This window comes from Glandiceps talaboti, chromosome 17 (genome assembly GCF_964340395.1).
Source record: "Glandiceps talaboti chromosome 17, keGlaTala1.1, whole genome shotgun sequence".
NCBI lineage: Eukaryota > Metazoa > Hemichordata > Enteropneusta > Spengelidae > Glandiceps > Glandiceps talaboti.
Genome location: NC_135565.1, coordinates 5,378,171 through 5,402,954, shown reverse-complemented (window position 1 = coordinate 5,402,954; position 24,784 = coordinate 5,378,171). Strand labels below are relative to the sequence as shown.

Sequence of the window (24,784 nt, the reverse complement as noted above, 5' to 3'; positions counted from 1 at the left end):
GTGACTCGGTGGTGGTGAATATTTAATGACGTTTAATTTATTTCCTTCGTTTTGTGTCGTTTTGTTTTGTTGTTCGAGAAGTGATTACACATGCTCCCTTCACTCTCGGAACAAACAAATCGAAAACAAACGACACTAAACGAACGTTACACTGTTAATATTTATACATAATTACTCCCCTGTTCATGTTTGTAAGTGTTTATTTTTGTTGTTCGTTGTTTATGGGGTTCCGTTAACATAGCAATAATAATCATTGTACGTACAACAACAACGATTTTAAACAAGGACTTGGTATATGTTACTTCACATGCTAAAATTGTTTTATAAATTAAAAATCCAAAATAAATAGATTACCTAATCCTCATCTATTTGGTCACTTTAATGTATACACAGATATGATCACAATGTATCATGTATGTCTATTTCAGGAATTTGTAAGGTTTCTGGTGATGAGGATCGATTGAGGTTGAAGGAGGAGGAAACGCTGGATCCCCATGAATAGATTATCGACATCATTCCCTAAATATATAACTACGCTTATTCTATCTTTCAGGCGTGTTCTATAGGATTCTAGCTTGTTGGTGCGTGTGACTTTTAGATCATTCTTCGCTTATTTTACCGTCAATTAGAACTTATGGTATGTCATTCTATTCCATACCATTTAGATATACAGTAAGGTGATGGCCTTCTATATATCTTGCCTTGATATCGTATGCTAAAGAATATTGATTCAAAATGTTATGATTGAATTTATTTATCAGGACTGTTCTACTCATTACTTGTGCACTCATCACAGATATGGTATGTTGTCTGTAAACTTACAAATTTCGAAGTGTAGGGGTAATTACAGTATGGCTAACCGAAGTCCAATGTACATGTCCAATGTAGGATATCAATAAACCACTAGAGGGCGCTGCATTAATTCATTTTTGCACCACATTGCACTCAAAATGGCGACCTCCATGTGAAAGTCGATTGCGTCGTGTTCGTGCATATGAAGTGGGCATTGTTTTACGTTTTTTATTGAATTTTAGGAATCATGACGAGAGAAGGCATATATAAATTAGTACAGAGACAAACGTACACATGCTTGTCTCAGCGTAATAGTATGTTATTGTGTTTTGGGGGCGTGCTGCTTACATTGATATCGGCATTCCAGTTCGGAGAGGTGAGTCCTATTCTCGTGATTCATGCCTTTGTTTTGTTGTGAACGTGGCTGGTGTCAACAAGCATTAATAACTTTACTGTTAAATATTCCACAAATACCCGGGGTGATATGATTGTTGTGGTAAAATGAATTAAAATAATGTGCACGGAAAATAGTGTACGGTGGTCTGAGGACATCAGCTAAACGGTCATCACCGCCGAATAAAAGACATGCAATGCAGTATGAATACAAGTGAAAAAAGTGAACAATGTTGACTCAAGCTACACGCAGAATTTAGAAAATTGAAGCGAGAGTCTGTCTGACGCCACATATTTACAAATTTTACCCGCATCCAAAAATCAAGTAACGAGATACGATGATAATAGGGGAAGGTGTTAGGTTACAGTAGTTTGTGGGCATGGACCATGGTTTGGGTCAATATGCAGGTAGGAACGATTAATCTCCCAATCATGGCTTCACAGCTGGCACACAAAACTCATTGAAGCATGCTGCTCAGATTCAGTCGGGTTACTAGTAGTATATTAAACTTTTCAGCGGTGCACACAAAAGAACAATAGAATTCAAACATAAAATCAATAACAACTATAATCTGTTTTCTGTGAAAATGTCCTGATACAACATAATGTATACTTTGAGCATTTAAAAGTTAACACAGCCTGCTTCGACTTTTTTGTTCACATTTGATCTTTGTACTGCAGTAATGTTTTTTCCAGTGCTGGATTTATTTATTCTGGTGCAAAAGCTTTTTCTGCAGAAATAAGAGACAAGCAAACATGCATACTGTTTTAAGTTGTCATATTTATATATTTAACAGCAGTTGCATGGAATACAGGAAGCGAAACAAATGGGATATTGACAAGTAGTGTGTACTTTCTAAATGGGCAATTTGTCTGCCAAATTAAAGTGTGTCTGACATGTCCTAAATCATTATTTTGATCACCAAATTGTTCATGTGCCATCATTCATAGATACAGTGAATTTCACAATACCATGCAGCTTTTCTGTTTGATACAACCATGTAGAAACCAACAAGAAACTACATATGCCACACTTCAATAGAAAGATCGCATGTTTTTGCTACATTTAGTCTAAATGAAATAAATCATTTAAATGTATTGCAACTCCATACAGACATTCGGGCATCAATGTTTTTCTTAATATCAAACACCAGATGACAGGCTCGTAAAATGCGCTTTGCCGTGTTCATTTGATGTCTGTATGGTGGCATGTGTAGTTCATTTCACTTAGACAAAATGTAGCAAGAAACTGTACTCATTCAATCTTGATATCTTAAAGTGTAGCATGTCCAGTTTCTTATTGGTTTCTGCATGGTTGTATCAAACAGAAAAGCTGCTCGGTATTGTGAAATTCGCTGTATAAACTTGTTGCGGTGAAAATATCAGAAATTTAATGTATTTGGTTATTGACTGCTCCTCCCCTTATTTGAGTATACGTATATACATATATGTGCTGCCCTTTCTTTGGGTACGTTTTCTAACCCTTTGGTCTAAAATGAGCTCTGTTTTTTACAAGCTGAAGAGTCTAAAACAGGGTCCACTTTACACTATTTTTCATTTGCTTGGTCTAAAATGTGGTCTATTGCTTTTTACCAAATCATAACTGCCATTAATTGCCCTAAAATGTTACTTTCTAAGGAAAATGTATTTAGGTCTAAACTTTCATCTTTTAAAAACCTGTAATGGTCTAAAATGGGTATTGGTTTTTGGTCAAAGTGGGTCTAAAATGGGGCCTGGGGTTTCCAGCACTGGCCACACACCCCTACCAGAGCTGACCACTGGTACCACCCCTGGGGGCCACACACCCCTACCAGAGCTGGCCACTGGTACCACCCCTGGGGGCCACACACCCCTACCAGAGCTGGCCACTGGTACCAACCCCAGGTAAAATGAAAGGGGAACGCAGGTAGATTTTACCTCTATTTTTATAGATTTTTTAGGTATTACATGTATGTAACATTTATGAAACGTGATCAATAAATCCATCATTTCTGTTTTGTGTTTACAGGTTGCTTTAGAATGGAGCAAGGTGCAATATGAAGTTTTATTTAGTATTTATTCCGATAATTTAGTATCTAGATCCTTCCAAGATAGGTAAGTTAAAGTACATTTTAGTCTCTGTGATGATGAAACAAAGAACAACAACAGCAACAACAACAACAACAACAACAACAAAATGCTCCACACCAAACTGACATGACTCAAAGCTTTGTCATTGAGGGCAATCCACACTAAGTAACAACACTATGTATGTGGAGCAAGATTCTACGCAGTGCTAACGTAAACAAGTCGACCTCTACAACTTCCGGTCCAACTTTCCAAAGTAGCACTGCATTCAGAGGGGGCCATATTGTATTTTGTCGTAAAATCACAGTGTTCAAATATAAATAGTAAGAAATTTATCTTAGGGTAGATTTGTACATAAATGATACGAATTAAACTATTAATTTCTAGATCAGTGGAACAGATTTTGGCAACATATGTACAGTAACGCTGGTCGCTAGTTGGCATATAACTATTAAATTTGTATATATACGATGTCCTACTAAATTTTAGTAGAATTGTTAAAAATCAAAATTTAATGGAATTTATTTCAGAATGTACATGTATTCTGTAAATTAATTACTATCAACACCCTGAAAGTTGTGTGTCACAGTATCCACTTCAAAAAGGTGGCAAACATGTAATATAAACTCTGTCATGAGGCAAACATGGTGCCACTGAAGGCAACAATATAAATGTACATCATGTACATCATTGAGGACCATGGAGGTGGAATACTGAGTCTGATTATAAAATCTGATGTAGCCGTACAGCTCAGTTTCTTTATATACCAGCATACCTATTACACTCCATGCTGAAAGTATCACACTATACCCGGCTGCTAACCAATAAATCTCTGCACAGCATTAGAAGTATGTCTGACCTTTGGCCTTCTTTGAAGTGACATGCTATTGTTATGCAAATATATGCAAATATGCCATGCATCATTTCACACTGCAGCATGGCACATGATTTTTGGTTCAGTCTGCGTTGTAAGCTGCTAAGTCTGACATGGGAAGCTTATGAATTATTGTAGAACTAGAAGTTGTACGTAAAGACAGTTTTCATCAACATTGCGCGTCAAAAAAACTCAAAAACGAATCACACTAATTTTAATTATTGTTCTTTTGACAGTAGTTGAATGAAAATTTCTTCTCACAGAGTCAAAAAAGTTTTGTAAGCGAATCCCAAATATACGTCAGTCTGGAATGTAGTCCTATAATTAATCAATCATGGAATGTATGATTGGTTGAAACTCATTTAATTTAGCTTATTGTACACTTACACCCTGACACCAAGAAATTTTTAGTAAGGGTACTCTCATAATTATCAGGGAGCAGTTACCACTAAAATCTTACTTGACACACAACTTTCAGGGTGTTGATAGTAATTAATTTATAGAATACACAGACTCAATTCTGAAATAAATTCCAATAAAATTAAATTTTTATCTGTTACAATGGGCATCATCCATCCATCCACCACACATCATTTCTCAGACATGTAATATCCGATTTCTTTTAAACCTGGTCCAAAGGTGAGATGTCGTATGGGAGTCAGACACATATGCACATCATTTTGTTTCACGACATATGCAGGTGGCCATAGTTGTAGTTAAAAATCAAAATTACGACATAACTTTATATTAACTGAATATACATATAACTCTTTATTGACTAAATAAAGACATCTTGTCCATTCTTCTCCTCTTTTCTAAATTACATAAAACACCATAATTATCAGGGAGCAGTTACCACAAAAATATGCTTTATATCTTATCCTCTGGGAGATTATCACACTCAAACATGCACTAAACATGGAAGAAAGAGAGTCTCTTACTCACTTATGAGTGAGTGTGATACTCTCCCAGAAGATAAGAGATAAAGCAAAGTGTTAATTAATGTAACTGATCTCTTGGCATTTATAAGATTAGGGGTGTTTTAAGTTAGATAAGAGGAGAAGAATGGACAAGGTGTCTTTATGTAGTCAATAACGAGAGAATTATATACAGCAGAAAGAGAGAACAGTGGTCAGGGAAAGAAGAAAAAGGTTTTATATCACCACAAAAATCAATGAGTCAATTGATCAATATCACACACAAAATAAAATTTTATTTCAGTACAAAAATTAATCATTCAATCGATCAATCATTCAACCAAATAATAAATCAGTCAATAAATCGATTGAACCATCAATCAATTGATAGATCAATCAATTACATGCTCGCTGCACCCTGTGATCTCACATGATAACACATCTTCTATCTATCTATCTCTTACAGAATGTGTCTGCCAGTTCCTATAGATGTAGTGTATACATGGGTTAATGGCACAGATCCTCATCTTTTAGCCGATTTAAAAAGAGTCAAAGCTGAACTAGAACTGAAAAATAATCTTACAAAACCTCACTCAGATGGTGGTATTTATATGGAAGGCAACCAAACCAAGTAAGTATTATGTTTTGTATTTTGTGTATGATTGTGTTAATTGTCAGTGTATGCTGTGCATTGAAATGTATCATATTCAGGGTTTGCGTTAATGCGTTATTCTGCATATGGGATGCAATACGTTTCAATGGAACCCACTTCAGTATTATATTCCACTAACTACTTTGCATTCATTTCTTGAAAGAAGTATGACATGAGTGCACCCAACATGAGAAATATGGCTAAGGCATATGGTAGTACATTGAGTAGTTGTATAAGTTAGCCCTTGTTTCTCATCTATGATGCCCAGCCCTTGTTTCTCATCTATGATGCCCAGCCCTCATTTCTCATCTGTGATGCCCAGCCCTCATTTCTCATCTGTGATGCCCAGCCCTCGTTTGTCGTCTGTGATGCCCAGCCCTCGTTTGTCGTCTGTGATGCCCAGCCCTCGTTTGTCATCTATGATGCCCAGCCCTCATTTCTCATCTGTGATGCCCAGCCCTCGTTTCTCATCTGTGATGCCCAGCCCTCATTTCTCATCTGTGATGCCCAGCCCTCGTTTGTCGTCTGTGATGCCCAGCCCTCATTTCTCATCTGTGATGCCCAGCCCTCGTTTGTCATCTGTGATGCCCAGCCCTCATTTCTCATCTGTGATGCCCAGCCCTCGTTTGTCATCTGTGATGCCCAGCCCTCGTTTCTCATCTGTGATGCCCAGCCCTCGTTTGTCGTCTGTGATGCCCAGCCCTCGTTTGTCGTCTGTGATGCCGAACCCTCGTTTCTCATCTGTGATGCCCGAACCCTCGTTTCTCATCTATGATGCCCAGCCCTCATTTCTCATCTATGATGCCCTTGTGTGACATTTCTTGCCACTAACCTTGCTATGATACACAAGGAAATGATAGATTTTTTTCAATGGAGACTATAGTACTCAACTACCATTACCCTTATTGCCTCTGGTCCCAAAGATGCCTGTGAACAGCACACCTAGTGGCCAAACTATTGTGATCTTTTGTCTTTCTGATAACCAACATATCTCATATAGCATCAAACATTTTGCATGATTGTACATGTATATGACAGTATTAAGTTGTTATGAGTGTTCTAGCATTTCACGAAATAGACAGAGTGCTAGAGGATTTGAAAAGGTATATCTTTATATTGTGTGCAGCCTTTATTGGCTACGTACTGCAATGGAGAGTTCTGTGACTTAGCTAAGCCTCAGCTGGACGTTTTCACATTTTCATGTTTTTAACCCATCTTTATCTCCTGTTCAGAGAAATCAAGTGTAAATTCAAAGACTGTATACCTTCCAACTTCCTCATCATAAACTCAGAGACTCCAAGAGATTTAACCTTAGATCAACTCAAAGAAGAAAATCTTCATCTCCATGCTGCTGTCAGGATGTATAATGTTTCCATGGTAGCAGAGGGAGGAAAAAACTTCACTGTTATACAGTTTCCATGGAAGCAAAGCAGTAAGTCTGTATTTACATGTTGGTGTGCAGTACATTGTCATTGAGTCTTGAGTAATATATGAAACACAGATTCAATTTCCTCTCTCATCTTCCTCCTTCCTCTCATCCCCATGAGAGAGAGAGAGAGAGAGAGAGAGAGAGAGAGAGAGAGAGAGAGAGACAGACAGACAGACAGACAGACAGACAGACAGACAGACAGACAGACAGACAGACAGACAGACAGACAGAGACAGAGAGAGAGACAGAGAGACAGAGACAGACAGAGACGGACAGACAGACAGACAGACGGACAGGCAGATTGTTTTCTTCTGCAGCAGTTCATGTACATGTACCTGCCACATTGCGTGAAGTCACACTTCTCTTTACTACTGGTAATCTAAAATAATGTATTCATTATGTTTTATTTTCAGTAGAGGCAGCTGATACAAAGCAACTCACTTATTCTGGTCAAAATATTTCATCAACTTGGGGCTTCCTGGTGAGTAGTAGATGGTTTTTTTTTTACAGACCAAGGTTGCATTGTGTATAAAGGGGCCCAAGTTTACAAAGGCCCATAAACTGTATTACTGAGATTTGCAAAATCCCTATCCTGGCTGGAAAGGTTGTATCATATATCCTAGCTATGTAGAATTAAACTGGCATTGAAACATCATTTGAATCACATAACCACATAAACTGATCGTGAAACATTATTTTACAAACAAAAATGTGTAGAGTTAATCAAAAATAATATTAATAATAATAATAATAATATTGGTTTTTATATAGCGTTTTTCAACTCTGTGCTCAAAGCATGTACAATTATTACCCCTGGCACGGATCTATAGTGGCACAACAGCCCTTTATACTTTCTCCACTCATGAAAGCTAGCTCACTGTGTGAATGGATAGCAATGAGTGTGCCATATGTCAAAGTGTGCCAGGGGCATGACAATGAAAATTATTGCAAAGGTTTTATGCATGCACACTCTGTTGAATTGCATATACCATGTATGTATTAGGGGAGACATCCATGCATACCTAATCAGTGTGTGAATACATGTTTATTTTGGTGTGATAATCTCCCAGAAGATAAAATGGTACTAAAGTAAATTGTGAATGAAACTCATAACTTGGTACTTATAAAGGTGCGAAATGTTTTCATTTAGGTAAATGGAATTGTATAGAAGACAGGATATTATGTCTTTATTCAGTCAATCATGAGAGTGAATATTCAACACAGAGAACAGACTAACCAGAGAACTCCCCCCCCCCCCCCCCCCCCCCCGAAAAATCAGTGTATACTCAACCACAGAAAATCAAAACAAATAAAATCATCACTAACATGCTTGCTGCCCCCTGTGGTCAACATATACATTGTATATTACAAACTCTAACATCTTTTCTTTTTCAAGACAAGTGATTGGACAGCTGAACACAGTGTTATACTTCAAGATACAATCATGATGACGGGACTTCCAAAAGATATCCAGGAACATGAAGTCTGGGATAAACTTCCAGGTGATTTTAGGGATACTGTGGAAAATGTAAGTAGTCATACATCACTCAGTTCTTGGATCATTTCGTGAAGCAAGTCAATGTCTTTCAGTATCATGTTGTTTTAGAAGTCACATGACAGGTGCATTGAATTGTGGGTATTTTGAATTAGATTCACCACAGTAGAAGTTCGACACTTTGTTGCGAGTCACGCTTCTGTCATTATTTTTGGTAGGCTGTGTCTAATTTACTTACCTGTCAATTTTGATATTAGTTGTTGTAACTAAACACAATAAGTGTCAAATTTGTCATATATCCATACAGTGTTCTCCCAAGGATATGTTGCAAGGATGGTGGCTAATTTGCATATTAATGTGCATATAAATAACATGGTAATTTGCATACTGGTTTGAATAGTGATCAGCATATAATATGTATATCTCCAACACTAGAACAAACTCTGACATGTTTATTTCAACACATACACACATGGACATTGAGGATCAGCCATTTCTCTTCATGTGAAAGTATTATTATGATTTTGTCATTCAAAGATTACTAAAGCTCAAAGATGGTAGAACACTTTTTGAAGCAGGGTAGAAACCTGTCAAACATGGCAGCCTAGATGGCAAGGATTGTGTGTGCACCATGCTAGCCTTTTTCTATAGTGGAGAGAACACTGCCCAATCTGTCTCTGTATTGCAAAGATAACAACATGGGTGATAAGGCAAAAAAAAAATTGTTTGGTTCCAGTTACTCGACCCCCACCTAGTTTTTCACTGCCGACCCTAAGCTTTTTTTTTCATATCTTCAAGAGAAAAAAAATAAAATCGTGAAAATTGTGAAGTCTCACAAGAAATAGTCAATGCGGAAATTGACATCAACTTAAAAAGACATTTAAAAACTGTTCTTCCAATCTGTAATGGCTGTACATCTGATGAGAAGAAACCAATAACACAGAGACCATGTGAAGAGCAATGGAAAACATAAATACCTGAACTAGACACACATGACAAAAAAATCAAATAAAAAAAATCTACCTACCCCACCTATTCTAAAATTGAATGTAATTGGAAGCACACAATTTTTTTAAGCGTCAGGCAAGTTGATAAACATTTTTTTAAAAACATAACACAAACTGTACAGTTGTGCTACAATGCCATTGGCATTATTTTGTATCTGATACAGATTGATTTGTATGAAAAGAAAGGCATAGCAGTTCTAACAGTACCAGATACAGGGACTTTCAAAAGTCTCTTATACCAGGTGAGTGTCGTATATTCTTCTTCTTTGTGTGTGCTGGGATTGCTCCCAGCGATTTTATTTTACACGCAATCACACACTATTCTACAGAGTTATATTTGTTTGCGCTTGAGACTATGTGACAGAGCTATGTTGCACGCTCCATATCACAGAACTGTGGAACTATCAAGGCTTTCCCAGTCAGTCCACAGGTTATCCTTGAGTCACCCAGGCATGTCAAACATGGCACCTGTGTGCTCTGTGTCAGTAATGATACATGACTTTTTTGAGTCATTACATTGTCGAGACACTGACCTGACCTGGAAATGAAAATTAGTCCTTTAACCACTACCTAAAGTTGATATTTGTATTGCAGGCAGAGACACTTTTTAGTGAAGACAGTGGAATAAGATTAATAGCAGCTAACTTAGTATGGTTGCTACACTATGTAAGTTTTACCTTTTGTAAATGTATGTGTATTCTTTATTTTTTTTATAAGTGCCTTACTACCCATAATGTTTTGCTCCAGTGTACAGCAAGCCCTTTCTGTGCCAGATATGCCATAAAGGGCGCTGTTCACCATGAAGACTGGGGCATGTTCAGTACATGTAGATAAAGCACTCTTTTAGAGGAGTCACATGATGCAGTATTGGAATGTAATAAAGGGGAAGGGGATTCTGAACACTGTCAATATTTTATTAAGTGTATTGTTTCGTTTGCCAACTAACCAACTATGGGTTTTTAGATCAAGTTTTTAGTTAGCAGAAGTATCTCTCAAAGCTGGTTCAAACGTGATTATTTTGTGAAATTACTTTTTTGGATCTCTCTGGATTCAAAATGTAGATATGACAAAATTAGCATCACCTTTGTTTCCCCTTTAAAACTAAATAACTCATAGAGGGCGCTATTCATCATGACGCCTGTATTCAACTAGTTCTGTTCTTGAATTGTCATTTCAGGAGGATCACCAGAATGAAGACATTGCAGCCAATAGATTTGAAGATAATGAGGTGAGAGGTTTAGGGATTTACAAAGTTTGGTAAATTGGCTCTTTTACTTAAGTTAACATTAATAAAATGAATCTTAAGCAAAATATTTAGCGAAATATATTGTGCTTTTACCATTCCTTTTCATTCAGACATAAGAAGTAACGCTTTGCTTTGTATATTATTATATAATGTGTGTGTGTGTGTGTGTGTATGTGTACATTATGTGTGTACATTGTGTATGTGTACATTGTGTGTGTGTACATTGTGTGTATGTGCGTTTGTGTGTGTGTGTGTGGATGTGGAGATTGTGTGTACATTGTGTATGTGTACACTGTGTGTGTACTTTGTGACATGTGTATGTGTACATTGTGTGTGTCTATTGTGTGTATGTACAGTGTGTGTGTATGTAGTGTGTCTACATTGTGTGTGTACATTGTGTGTATGTGTGTGTGTGTGTGTGTGTGTGTGTGTACATTGTATGTGTGTGTATGTATACGTGTGTGTGTGGTGGGGGGTGTAATTGGTCATAGTTATGTGACAACATTTCATATTTAAGAATACCATTCATGTTTGATATCTTTCAGAGCACTTTCCAGACTTCCATTACTTACATCACAATATGATATTTTGTTACAGTTGTTGTCAACAGAGAAATACACATCCTGACTGACAATTTTGCTGTCTGGTTAATATGATCAAAATCATTTAGATTTTGTATTTTGAAAATAAATCAAAATTTTGACTTTCTACTTCATTTTTGCAGGAGCTGAGATATTCACTTCGTTCCATAGAGAGATTTGCACCATGGGTTAGACATGTATTTATAGTAACCAATGGACAGATACCATCCTGGTTAAATTTGGACAGTCCAAGGCTTACTATAGTAACACATGAGGTAGGTAGAAATTAGTTATCATCAGTTAACACTGGTTAAATTTGGACAGTCCAAGACTTACATTTTGTACTATAGTAACACATGAGGTAGGTAGAAATTAGTTATCACCAGTTAATATTGGTTAAATTTTGACAGTCCAAGACTTACCATAGTAACACATGAGGTAGGTAGAAATTAGTTATCACCACTTAATACTGGTTAAATTTGGACAGTCCAAGACTTACAATAGTAACACATGAGGTAGGTAGAAATTAGTTATCACCGGTTAACACTGGTTAAATTTTGACAGTCCAAGACTTACCATAGTAACACATGAGGTAGGTAGAAATTAGTTATCACCGGTTAATACTGGTTAAATCTGGACAGTCCAAGACTTACCATAGTAACACATGAGGTAGGTAGAAATTAGTTATCTCCAGTTAATACTGGTTAAATCTGGACAGTCCAGGACTTACCATAGTAACACATGAGGTAGGTAGATATTAGTTATCACCGGTTAATACTGGTTAAATCTGGACAGTCCAAGACTTACCATAGTAACACATGAGGTAGGTAGAAATTAGTTATCACCAGTTAACACCGGTTAAATTTCGACAGTCCAAGACTTACCATAGTAACGCACGGGGTAGGTAGAAATAGTTATTGTCGGTTAATGGTGGTTACATTTAAGTGTATTTATATTCAATATTTCATAATGTTTGACTTTCCTATAAATTCTAAATGTTCAAACAAATGTATTTTACAAGGTTTGTCTGCATTATCATGTTGTAATTCTGTTTGTCTCTTTCAGGATATTTTTGCTAATTCCAGTCACCTTCCAACGTTTGGTTCACCAGCCATAGAGAGTCATTTACACAGTATACCAGGCCTGTCACAGAAATTTATCTATCTCAATGACGATGTCATGTTTGGTAAAGAAGTCTGGCCAGATGATTTTTATACACATTCCAGGGGACAAAAGGTTAGTTAGCTCTGATTGGTGCCGTCTTATCACTTGTAGATTTATTCATGTTCCAGGGTACCAGTATACACTTGTTGTGACTGTAAAAATTGTTAGACATATACCAAGGCTCAAACAATAACTTATTTCTGATTGGCTCATTCTGATCACTACCAAAGAGTTATGTTCATGTTTTAACGTATGAACTTTGTGTTACCTGATGATATTTATACACATTCCAGGGCCTAAAACATTAAGTTACAGTCTTTCTGATTGGCTTTAATCTTATCAGTATCATACATTCAATGTATTCATGTTCCTAGGTACCAACATACTCTTTTTTTAGATACATATAATATGCACAATAGTATCCAATCAAATCACCACACATCTCCCGAAAGAATTCTGCTTGGTAGATTATACTATACTGCCCTCTAGAGTCAAGAGTAGGCCAGTAGCCAGAAAGTAATTCCATATGGACTATCCTATAGATGCACTACTAATTTTTGGTCTCCTTCACAGGTATATCTGACATGGCCTGTACCAAACTGTAATGAAGGCTGTCCATCATCCTGGATAAAAGATGGTTACTGTGATAAAGCTTGTAATATATCGGAATGTGAATGGGATGGTGGTGATTGTCAAGGTAACAGATCAAAGTTTATCATTACGTCTGGACTGACACCATGCAGTCCCATAGGAGATTTTTTTGAGACTCATAATTATCACGTGTTCTGACTTTGTAGAGGACCATGTTTGTAGAGGAATAACTTTAAAAAAAAAAATTGTCTAGTACATCTAGTCTTCAAAGGCCACCCCCCTCCCATGTGACGTAATATTGTCCCAGATAGGTAGTAAAGTGTATCGGTCCACATCTCTATCATGTCAAGCAGTGGTTGTAATATTCTGATATATACAAGCCATGTATAGTAAAGGCTCCTTTGATCCTTTGTCTTGGACAATACTTTGAAGTCATTCATATGTAAACAACACATGACTTCACATTCCTTAAACCTCTAAACCTGATAACTCTAAAGCTAGGATTTATCTCAGTATCATGATCCTGTACTAAGTTTTATTTGTAAATATCATATGTCAGATTTTCCTGTAAATTATTCTGCAACTGATCTATATATAATTGTCTGTCTATTTCAGGTGTATCACCAAACTTTTTAGGAGGTGGCTTTGGTGGTGACACTTCAGCAAGTAAGCATTATAAATTGTCAATTAGATATTTAGATAGATATGTTGTTCCCCAATATTTTTCTTCTTTCAGCCAAGGAAAATACGAGTGACCTAAGGGGCCTTTGTCGCTAGTCATCTAGTGACGACAGCCCTTTAGGTCACGAATATTTTTCCAGCTGAATGAAGAAAAATATTGGAGAATAACATAATTATACCTCAGCCAGTTATATCAAAGAAAAATTGGGGAAAGTAATGGTAATGTTGAATGTTTTGACTTAAATTTCAAACACAGCAGAACCAGTGATGTAGACATGCATTGTGAGGACATACCCACGTGTATTGTTGTGATGTAGAACGACCAGAGTATATATTCCATTATTCAGCGTATTATTATTATTATAATATTATTATTATTATTATTATTATTATTATTATATATAGCGTTGATGTATTTATGATTTTGACAATAATTACAATCTAGATAGAATCCATCGCTGTATACTATTTCACTAATAAGTATAACTGTTCTTTTCAGATATAATATTACATTTTTCATTATTTTTGAAAAGTTTGCAGATATTTTTTGTGATGTTTCTAAAATCAGCAATGCTAATATCTTGTGTTGTTTATCCATAGTGTATTGTAGTTCAGGATGTGCTAATGGTTGGGTTGCTGATAGATATTGTGATCAGGTATGTAAAATTTAATATAAAATAACAATTTTTTTTGGTAATAATTAATTCTTGTACGACAACCAAGAGTTCTAACTATTAAGACCTAATAAAAAAATTGTGTGGTTCCGATTACATTCAATTTTAGAATAGATGGGGTAGGTAGATTTTTATTTTATTTTATATAAATTATTTTTTTCATGTGTGAGTGTTTAGTTCAGGTTTTCAATTGTTTTCCAAATGGTCTCTGTGTTAATATTTCTTCCTATCAGAAGTAAAGCCAATACAGATTGGACGAAAAAATTTATGTTGTCTTTTTAAGTTGATGTCAGTTTCCACATCCACTATTTCTCATGAGACCTCACAATTTTTGTGTTTTTACTATTTTATTCTCGAAAACGTAAAAAAAATGTAGGGTCGGCAGTAAAATTTACACTAGGTGGGGTCGGGTAACCGGAACCAAACAATTATTTTTTTAGGCCTTATTTCACCAGTTCAGGTCAGCAGGTCTTGTCAAATTGTCCATTTGCTGACTTCACTGCTGGGCAGTTTAATGGCAATGGCTTGATCATAGAGATATCCCCTTGTCCCATACTGTAAGCTATATAGGTATCTGTCACCCAAATGGGTCACTTTTTCATGAAAAAATCCCCAAAACACGGGTCATCTTTTCATCTCAAAATTCCCTAATCATGGGGTTGATAATTACGTGTACCAATTCCATGCATATAACTATTTTCTCAAGGTCCCAAGTGAAAGGTAAAATATCTTTCATTAAGTTCAAAAAAGAAATTTGCATCTGTGATACTCTGTGTCTTTACTAACAGTATTAACATAGTCATGTTACCAGGTTATAACCTGTATAGGGGTCACAAGAGTTGAAATATCATTCGCCAAGAAAAAGATATCCTTAGAAATGGGTCAATGTTTAGAACCTGGGTGGCACACTCCAGTATAAAATTTATCCAAGTACCCACATCCCTCACCCAGGGATTTATACATGTTAAAGAACTACAGCTACGTGTAATTTTTAATCCCGGGTCAGTGACTGAGCGTGTCGCCACCTCCATTGTGTATGCCAACATTTTCATGAATACAGTCCCCAGATCACATATTATATTTTTTTCAAAAATACAGTGACAGAGTTCTTTACTGTATATTTATAATACTGTGGTCCATGTGACCCTATTTATATGCACAGTAGGCCTTTACCTGCTTCATTTTCATGTACCATCTGTTTCAGATGTAGTTCTCCAATGATTTGTGACTACACTTGTCCAATCACTCATTTATGATTGAATGTATTGTTCTTACTCTTCAGTCGTGCAATGTAGGAGATTGTGGTTTTGATGCTGGTGACTGTGGTACACAAAACTTTGACAAGATATACTCAGAGTCTATCAACAAAGACACCAAGCTTGTTGTCCTACCCCAAGGTAAGACTTATGTTTAATAATGTTATACTTTGTCTGTTCTCCTGACAGCTCCAGGCACTTACAAGTATTACCCCTGGCATGTATCCATAGCGATGCAATTTGTCAACTCTGGGGATCTAGCACACAATCCATTGTAGCCTCTATAAGCACATATGATGTATATGATGCACTAATGGTAATGATAATGAACTTTTTCAGTCTCATGCAGTAGCTGCACAAGTATTTGCCTCATTTCATGAGGGTCCCTTGTACAACCCCCACCTTCTGTCATACCAGGTCCCCATACAAACAGTGAGGTGACAGGGGTAGTTCAAAGCTTACTCAAGGACTTTATAGTCATTTCAGTAATGAACTGAAGCAGTAAAGTTTGAACTAGCAGCAGTGTACATGTACAATATAAGCCAGCAGTTCTAACTGCATGGACTCCCCTTGAAATAAGGAATTTAGTCGAGTGTTTGCAGTGTTCTCTGCACAAGTACTTTCATGAGCGTTGTGAGTGAAAGTGCAACAGAAAACACTGTAAGTATGAGTGCAAATACCCCTGAGTAACAACACTGCCTCGCACAGAATGCAGTTCTGTTATTATTACATTATGTGTTTCTGAAACAGCTAATTTATGCAAATATCATACTCTGCGATTGCACACTTTCATGTACAATAGACAGACAGACACATATTTCACACTTATACACTCGCACATACTGTACACGCACACACACATCCACACAATCGTACGAGACACTCATTAACACACATGCATACACATACCCATTACTATTATACTAATCTACAAGAGATGTTAGCTCAGTTCTAAATGATATTCTTTCACGTTCATTTTCTTGTTTTTTCCTATAATTGTTTGTATCTGTTCAGGGAATGTATGTGAGTCCATGGTTTATATATTCCTGCGTCATTGTGTTGAAATTATAAACAAAGTCTTAGAACAGTAAAAGACAGTAAATAAAATTAACCAAGTCTCCATCATCAGATCTTAAGTTAACCAATCATACATCTCATCAAATTATTACTGTAACAATAAAATGTTCAAACTCATAATCATTCTTTATTTCTAATAAATTGATATTAATTTTTCAGATACACTGGATATAAAATGTTGTACAAGATATTATTTATGGTTCTAAGAATCTATAGTAGAGTAATATACATTAGAATGGTAACTTACAAATGAATGCGGCATAGCATTTGTTTGCAATATACCATTCCAAAGTAATTGAATATTAATGTCCTGTAGATACAACCCTTAACACTGAAGTAAAACACTTTATCTATTTGCCATACTCATTTCCATGTATTATATAGCATTCATATCAAGTGTACATGTAAAAGTATGCATAGTCTCTTTCAATTATAAGCCTGTACATATAAGTCATTAGTAATTGTAGATGTCAATGACACATCAAATTGAATAGAGGGCATACTGGAGAGTTGTCCTGATATAGAAAGACCACAGTATATAATCCATATTTTCTGTTCAAATTCAATAACTTGGTTTGTGCATTTGTAAATACTGGAGGTTAAATTTACACATGTTATGAAACCGATGACTAAGCAATAGTAAGGTGACAGTATTTGTGATGTTTTGTGTAAATTTCACCTTCAGGGTATTATATACCGTATATCATCTGTGATTCCATAGATATGCTGGGTCAAAAAAGTAGACAGAAAAAAAAATCACAAACTATAGATAGCAGCATCAAAGCCAGTCAGCATTGTGTGATGATTCCTTTTTGACCAAACAAGCTAATTACAATATATTCTAGCAGCTATATATGACAGTATCATGTTACTTTTATTTGTTGGTAAACAATTTGTCTTTATAAAGCTTGTAGTCCAACAGTGTCATGTTTCTTTTGAAGTGATTTAAAATCTATAAGATTGATCAAATGGCGATTCATCTACACGTGTTTCAACTTTTGTTTTTGAACAAGTGTGATTCTTTTACACTTCATGTGGTTTACCAGTACGTGTACACACGTCTTGTTTTGCAGATTTGTACAATATTCCATACATTCATATTCCACTTAACATATTTGATTTTCATGTCCATCATGACCTTTTTACAAGCACTAGACAGTCTTTCTGCTGTGTATATGTACTGGTACATGGTATATCATGGTGTTATCAAAACCTAAGATCTGAGATATGCATACAATTATTTAATGTACTGTATATTGAACACATATTGCCTGGCCATGAGGGCTATAGCACCCGTTTATTACACCCGAGGGACTGTGAGTTACCAGAATCACATGCTATTTCCCGAGGCCAACGGCCGAGGGAAATAGCATGTGATTCTGGTAACTCACAGTCACGAGGGGGTAATGAACGGGTGCTATAGCCCGAATATAGGCCAGGCAATATGTGTTTTATAATATACATGTACCTCATGCTGTGAACTCGCGGTGGCAGACGACATCGTCAGAAGCCGCCATTTTGACCTGCTGTGAACGCGCGGTGGTCACGTGACTATGTAAAAATTGATGGGACTATTCCCCAAGGGAAGTAGTCATTCTATTTTCCTATCACGTGACTGATTCTAGCGAATCATGGCACAGCATTATCACTAGGTATATTATAAACATGGATATACTTATTGTAGCATCAGGATTACAATGGCCAATAGTGACCAATAGTCCCATGTTCTAAATCTTCCATCCTTTAAATCATTGCATAATCTATGGTAGCCTAAGTGGGCTACCAGCTGCAAATTATGGTAGCCCCATGACAAGAATCTGTAGTCTATGGACACAGGACTACATGGACTGTTAAATCCGAGCCCTGGTATTGACCCAGTCATGTCATATTACATTGGCTGTGGTTTGACCCAGTCATGTCATATTACATTGTCTGTGGTTTGACTTAGGTATTGACCCAGTCATGTCATATTACATTGTCTGTGGTTTGACTTAGGTATTGACCTAGTCATATCATATTACATTGTCTGTGGTTTGACTTAGGTATTGACCCAGTCATGTCATATTACATTGTCTGTGGTTTGACTTAGGTATTGACCCAATCATATCATATTACATTGTCTGTGGTTTGACTTAGGTATTGACCCAGTCATATCATATTACATTGTCTGTGGTTTGACTTGGGTATTGACCCAATCATATATGCATACAATTGTATACATTGTCTGTGGTTTGACTTTGGTATTAACCCAGTCATATCATATTACATTGTCTGTGGTTTGACTTAGGTATTGACCCAATCATATCATATTATATTGTCTGTGGATTGACTTAGGTATTGACCTAGTCAGGTCATATTACATTGTCTGTGGTTTGACTTAGGTTTTGACCCAGTCATACATTGTATCATATTACATTGTCTGTGGTTTGACTTAGGTATTGACCCAATCATATCATATTACATTGTCTGTGGTTTGACTTAGGTATTAACCCAGTCATATCATATTACATTGTCTGTGGTTTGACTTAGGTATTCACCTAGTCATGTCATATTACATTGTCTGTGGTTTGACTTAGGTATTGACCCAATCATATCATATTACATTGTCTGTGGTTTGACTTAGGTATTGACCCAGTCATGTCATATTACATTGTCTGTGGTTTGACTTAGGTATTGACCCAATCATATCATATTACATTGTCTGTGGTTTGACTTAGGTATTGACCCAATCATATCATATTACATTGTCTGTGGTTTGACTTAGGTATTGACCCAGTCATATCATATTACATTGTCTGTGGTTTGACTTAGGTATTGACCCAGTCATATCATATTACATTGTCTATGATTTGACTTAGGTATTGACCTAGTCATATCATATTACATTGTCTGTGGTTTGACTTAGGTATTGACCCAGTCATGTCATATTACATTGTCTGTGGTTTGACTTAGGTATTGACCTAGTCATATCATATTACATTGTCTGTGGTTTGACTTAGGTATTGACCCAGTCATATCATATTACATTGTCTGTGGTTTGACTTAGGTATTGACCTAGTCATATCATATTACATTGTCTGTGGTTTGACTTAGGTATTGACCTAGTCATATCATATTATATTGTCTGTGGTTTGACTTAGGTATTGACCTAGTCATATCATATTACATTGTCTGTGGTTTGACTTAGGTATTGACCCAGTCATATCATATAACATTGTCTGTGGTTTGACTTAGGTATTGACCCAGTCATATCATATTACATTGTCTGTGGTTTGACTTAGGTATTGACCCAGTCATATCATATTACATTGTCTGTGGTTTGACTTAGGTATTGACCCAGTCATATCATATTATATTGTCTGTGGTTTGACTTAGGTATTGACCCAGTCATATCATATTATATTGTCTGTGGTTTGACTTAGGTATTGACCTAGTCATGTCATATTACATTGTCTGTGGTTTGACTTGGGTATTGACCCAGTCATATAATATTACATTGTCTGTGGTTTGACTTAGGTATTGACCCAATCATATCATATTACATTGTCTGTGGTTTGACTTAGGTATTGACCCAATCATATCATATTATATTGTCTGTGGTTTGACTTAGGTATTGACCTCGTCATATCATATTACATTGTCTGTGGTTTGACTTAGGTATTGACCCAATCATATCATATTACATTGTCTGTGGTTTGACTTAGGTATTGACCCAGTCATATCATATTATATTGTCTGTGGTTTGACTTAGGTATTGACCCAGTCATATCATATTACATTGTCTGTGGTTTGACTTAGGTATTGACCCAGTCATATCATATTATATTGTCTGTGGTTTGACTTAGGTATTGACCCAATCATATCATATTACATTGTCTGTGGTTTGACTTAGGTATTTACCTAGTCATATCATATTATATTGTCTGTGGTTTGACTTAGGTATTGACCCAGTCATATCATATTACATTGTCTGTGGTTTGACTTAGGTATTGACCTAGTCATATCATATTACATTGTCTGTGGTTTGACTTAGGTATTGACCTAGTCATATCATATTATATTGTCTGTGGTTTGACTTAGGTATTGACCCAGTCATATCATATTACATTGTCTGTGGTTTGACTTAGGTATTGACCCAGTCATATCATATTACATTGTCTGTGGTTTGACTTAGGTATTGACCCAGTCATATCATATTATATTGTCTGTGGTTTGACTTAGGTATTGACCCAGTCATATCATATTACATTGTCTGTGGTTTGACTTAGGTATTGACCCAGTCATATCATATTACATTGTCTGTGGTTTGACTTAGGTATTGACCCAGTCATATCATATTATATTGTCTGTGGTTTGACTTAGGTATTGACCCAGTCATATCATATTACATTGTCTGTGGTTTGACTAGGTATTGACCCAGTCATATCATATTACATTGTCTGTGGTTTGACTTAGGTATTGACCCAGTCATATCATATTACATTGTCTGTGGTTTGACTTAGGTTTTGACCCAGTCATACATTGTATCATATTACATTGTCTGTGGTTTGACTTAGGTATTGACCCAGTCATATCATATTACATTGTCTGTGGTTTGACTTAGGTATTGACCCAGTCATATCATATTACATTGTCTGTGGTTTGACTAGGTATTGACCCAGTCATATCATATTACATTGTCTGTGGTTTGACTTAGGTATTGACCAAGTCATATCATATTACATTGTCTGTGGTTTGACTTAGGTATTGACCTAGTCATATCATATTATATTGTCTGTGGTTTGACTTAGGTATTGACCCAATCATATCATATTACATTGTCTGTGGTTTGACTTAGGTATTGACCCAGTCATATCATATTACATTGTCTGTGGTTTGACTAGGTATTGACCCAGTCATATCATATTATATTGTCTGTGGTTTGACTTAGGTATTGACCCAGTCATATCATATTATATTGTCTGTGGTTTGACTTAGGTATTGACCTAGTCATATCATATTACATTGTCTGTGGTTTGACTAGGTATTGACCCAGTCATATCATATTACATTGTCTGTGGTTTGACTTAGGTATTGACCAAGTCATATCATATTACATTGTCTGTGGTTTGACTTAGGTATTGACCTAGTCATATCATATTATATTGTCTGTGGTTTGACTTAGGTATTGACCCAATCATATCATATTACATTGTCTGTGGTTTGACTTAGGTATTGACCTAGTCATATCATATTACATTGTCTGTGGTTTGACTTAGGTATTGACCCAATCATATCATATAATTATTATATTGTCTGTGGTTTGACTTAGGTATTGACCCAATCATATCATATTATATTGTCTGTGGTTTGACTTAGGTATTGACCCAGTCATATCATATTACATTGTCTGTGGTTTGACTTAGGTATTGACCCAGTCATATCATATTATATTGTCTGTGGTTTGACTTAGGTATTGACCCAGTCATATCATATTACATTGTCTGTGGTTTGACTTAGGTATTGACCCAGTCATATCATATTACATTGTCTGTGGTTTGACTTAGGTATTGACCCAGTCATATCATATTACATTGTCTGTGGTTTGACTTAGGTATTGACCCAGTCATATCATATTACATTGTCTGTGGTTTGACTTAGGTATTGACCCAGTCATATCATATTATATTGTCTGTGGTTTGACTTAGGTATTGACCCAGTCATATCATATTACATTGTCTGTGGTTTGACTTAGGTATTGACCCAGTCATATCATATTATATTGTCTGTGGTTTGACTTAGGTATTGACCTAGTCATGTCATATTATATTGTCTGTGGTTTGACTTAGGTATTGACCCAGTCATATCATATTACATTGTCTGTGGTTTTGACTTAGGTATTGACCCAGTCATGTCATATTACATTGTCTGTGGTTTGACTTAGGTATTGACCTAGTCATATCATATTACATTGTCTGTGGTTTGACTTAGGTATTGACCCAGACTTAACTAAAACAATTTACTTTTTTATCCTACATTGAACTATTGATCTCACCCCTTAGTGTTATAATGTTTCCTGTGTGCAAACATTGACTCCATAATTTCTGTAGTTAAATAACTTCTTAACAGACGTATCAGTTTCACATTGTTTCATACTTTTATATGCTATAAAGTCATGACCAATCATATTGTCAATACCATACATTACATTAGTGATTTCTATTTCATCCCATATGAGTTGGTGTCGATACATGTATAGTACAGTGTACATGGTTCTTTATCTGTGCATACACACGTAACCTTTCACGTTTCACTCTTTACTCTTCACTGGAGCTGTGTGAAAACCTTCAGACAATGACCACTGTAGTCGGCCACAATGACGTTAGGAGGTATGTCATCTGTTACTGCTACACCAACAGGCCTCATCAGTCTGGCATCATCACCATCAATACGGCATATGAATTCACCTTTACTGTTGAACTTCTGAACTCTCTTGTTACCACTCTCTGTGATGTACACATTGCCAGCATTGTCAACAGCTGCTCCTTGAGGCCATTTCAGTTGACCAGGCTCTTCTCCAAACTGACCAAACTGAAATACAAATTGGCAGTCTTCATTGAATACTTGTACACGGTTGTTGTTGATGTCTGGTACATAAATCAAACCTTGTCTGCTAGCACCTGGATGACAAGGTCCATGGAATTCACCCTGTCCACTTCCATATTTACCAAAGGTTGATATATATTTACCATCCTGGGTATATTTGTAGACACAGTTTCTTGTTATGTCAGTTCTATAAGCTGCTTTTCCATCCCATTCTGTGACATAGACAGCGCCATCTACAGGACTGATAGTGATCCCTTCTGGATACTTGAGTTCTTTCTGTCCAAAGCATCTGAGTAGTTTACCATTCTCATCACTTACTACAATTTGATGGTTGTAATAATCTGTTGTGAAGTAGTTACCATCATCAGAGACTGATACATTCATTGGACAGAAGGTCGTCTTAAACTGTGTGAATGACAAACTTCTAACATAATTGCCAGCCGTATCTATAACTTGTAACCTGTTGTTGAGATTATCAGTAGCAACAATTTGTCTTCTTTTATTCATTGTAACACTGTATGGACTTTTAAATTCTCCATTCCGGCAACCAAACTTTCCTATAGTCTTCACTAGTCTTCTATTCACCGGAATACTAAAAGGAGATCCTGGTATTGGTTTATCTCCTATTGCCATGGTAACATGATGTCTACCTTCCATTTCTCCTCTGGTAGTGAATGCTAGTGTACCATCTCTGTTGTCAGTTACTTTGACATCTTGGCGTGTTCCATCTGGTTTAGTCATCTCAGCTGATACAGGTGGTATTGGTATGACTTGTCTTCCCTGTCTGTCTTTGGTTCTGATCACAATGTCACCCGATTCATCTTCCAGTAGCCTAGTTGGAACGTTTTCAACAACACACTGTGCTGCACAGATCTCAGGTGATTTAGGTTTTACTGCACTTGTTACACTACCAGGAGTATCTTTTGACTTCTTTTCTTCAGTACATGGCTTTGCAGATTTCAAATCACCAGTTGTCATGTCAACATGATGACCAACAGGATTGAATCCTTTGCTTGGAGTGATGGCCCCTACACCATCTGTGTTTGTACACACCAATCCCAGCATTCCTTGCCTTGTCATGTCAGCAGCAGGTCTGAACTCTACCTTTTCAGGTTGGGTTTGTTGTTTGGTATCCATGGCAATAAGATTTTGAATGTGGTGAAGTGTGTCTTGTTTGTTGGACAGCAGCTGGGCAGCACTCCCATGATGCATCAGTGTCTCTAGGTAACCACATGTACTAGAAATATTGCCATGTTTCATTTCCCATTCATCTATTTGGACTTCAGCAGTTTTCACTTTCTGT

General features: G+C 36.4%; 1 protein-coding gene across 1 annotated transcript in view; it reads left to right on the top strand.

Moving 5' to 3' along the window:
• The first annotated feature begins 1,039 nt into the window (after positions 1–1,039).
• Positions 1,040–24,784, top strand: part of LOC144448632 (N-acetylglucosamine-1-phosphotransferase subunits alpha/beta-like) — a 56,925-nt gene continuing 33,180 nt past the window's right edge. The window contains exons 1-15 of the mRNA XM_078138909.1: positions 1,040–1,168; positions 3,194–3,279; positions 5,510–5,674; positions 6,928–7,127; positions 7,538–7,605; positions 8,521–8,652; positions 9,791–9,868; positions 10,221–10,292; positions 10,804–10,854; positions 11,597–11,728; positions 12,519–12,689; positions 13,191–13,314; positions 13,824–13,874; positions 14,490–14,545; positions 15,846–15,960. Of these exons, the coding sequence (XP_077995035.1) occupies positions 1,040–1,168; positions 3,194–3,279; positions 5,510–5,674; positions 6,928–7,127; positions 7,538–7,605; positions 8,521–8,652; positions 9,791–9,868; positions 10,221–10,292; positions 10,804–10,854; positions 11,597–11,728; positions 12,519–12,689; positions 13,191–13,314; positions 13,824–13,874; positions 14,490–14,545; positions 15,846–15,960 (1,630 nt within the window). The remainder of the gene's footprint in view (positions 1,169–3,193; positions 3,280–5,509; positions 5,675–6,927; positions 7,128–7,537; positions 7,606–8,520; positions 8,653–9,790; positions 9,869–10,220; positions 10,293–10,803; positions 10,855–11,596; positions 11,729–12,518; positions 12,690–13,190; positions 13,315–13,823; positions 13,875–14,489; positions 14,546–15,845; positions 15,961–24,784) is intronic.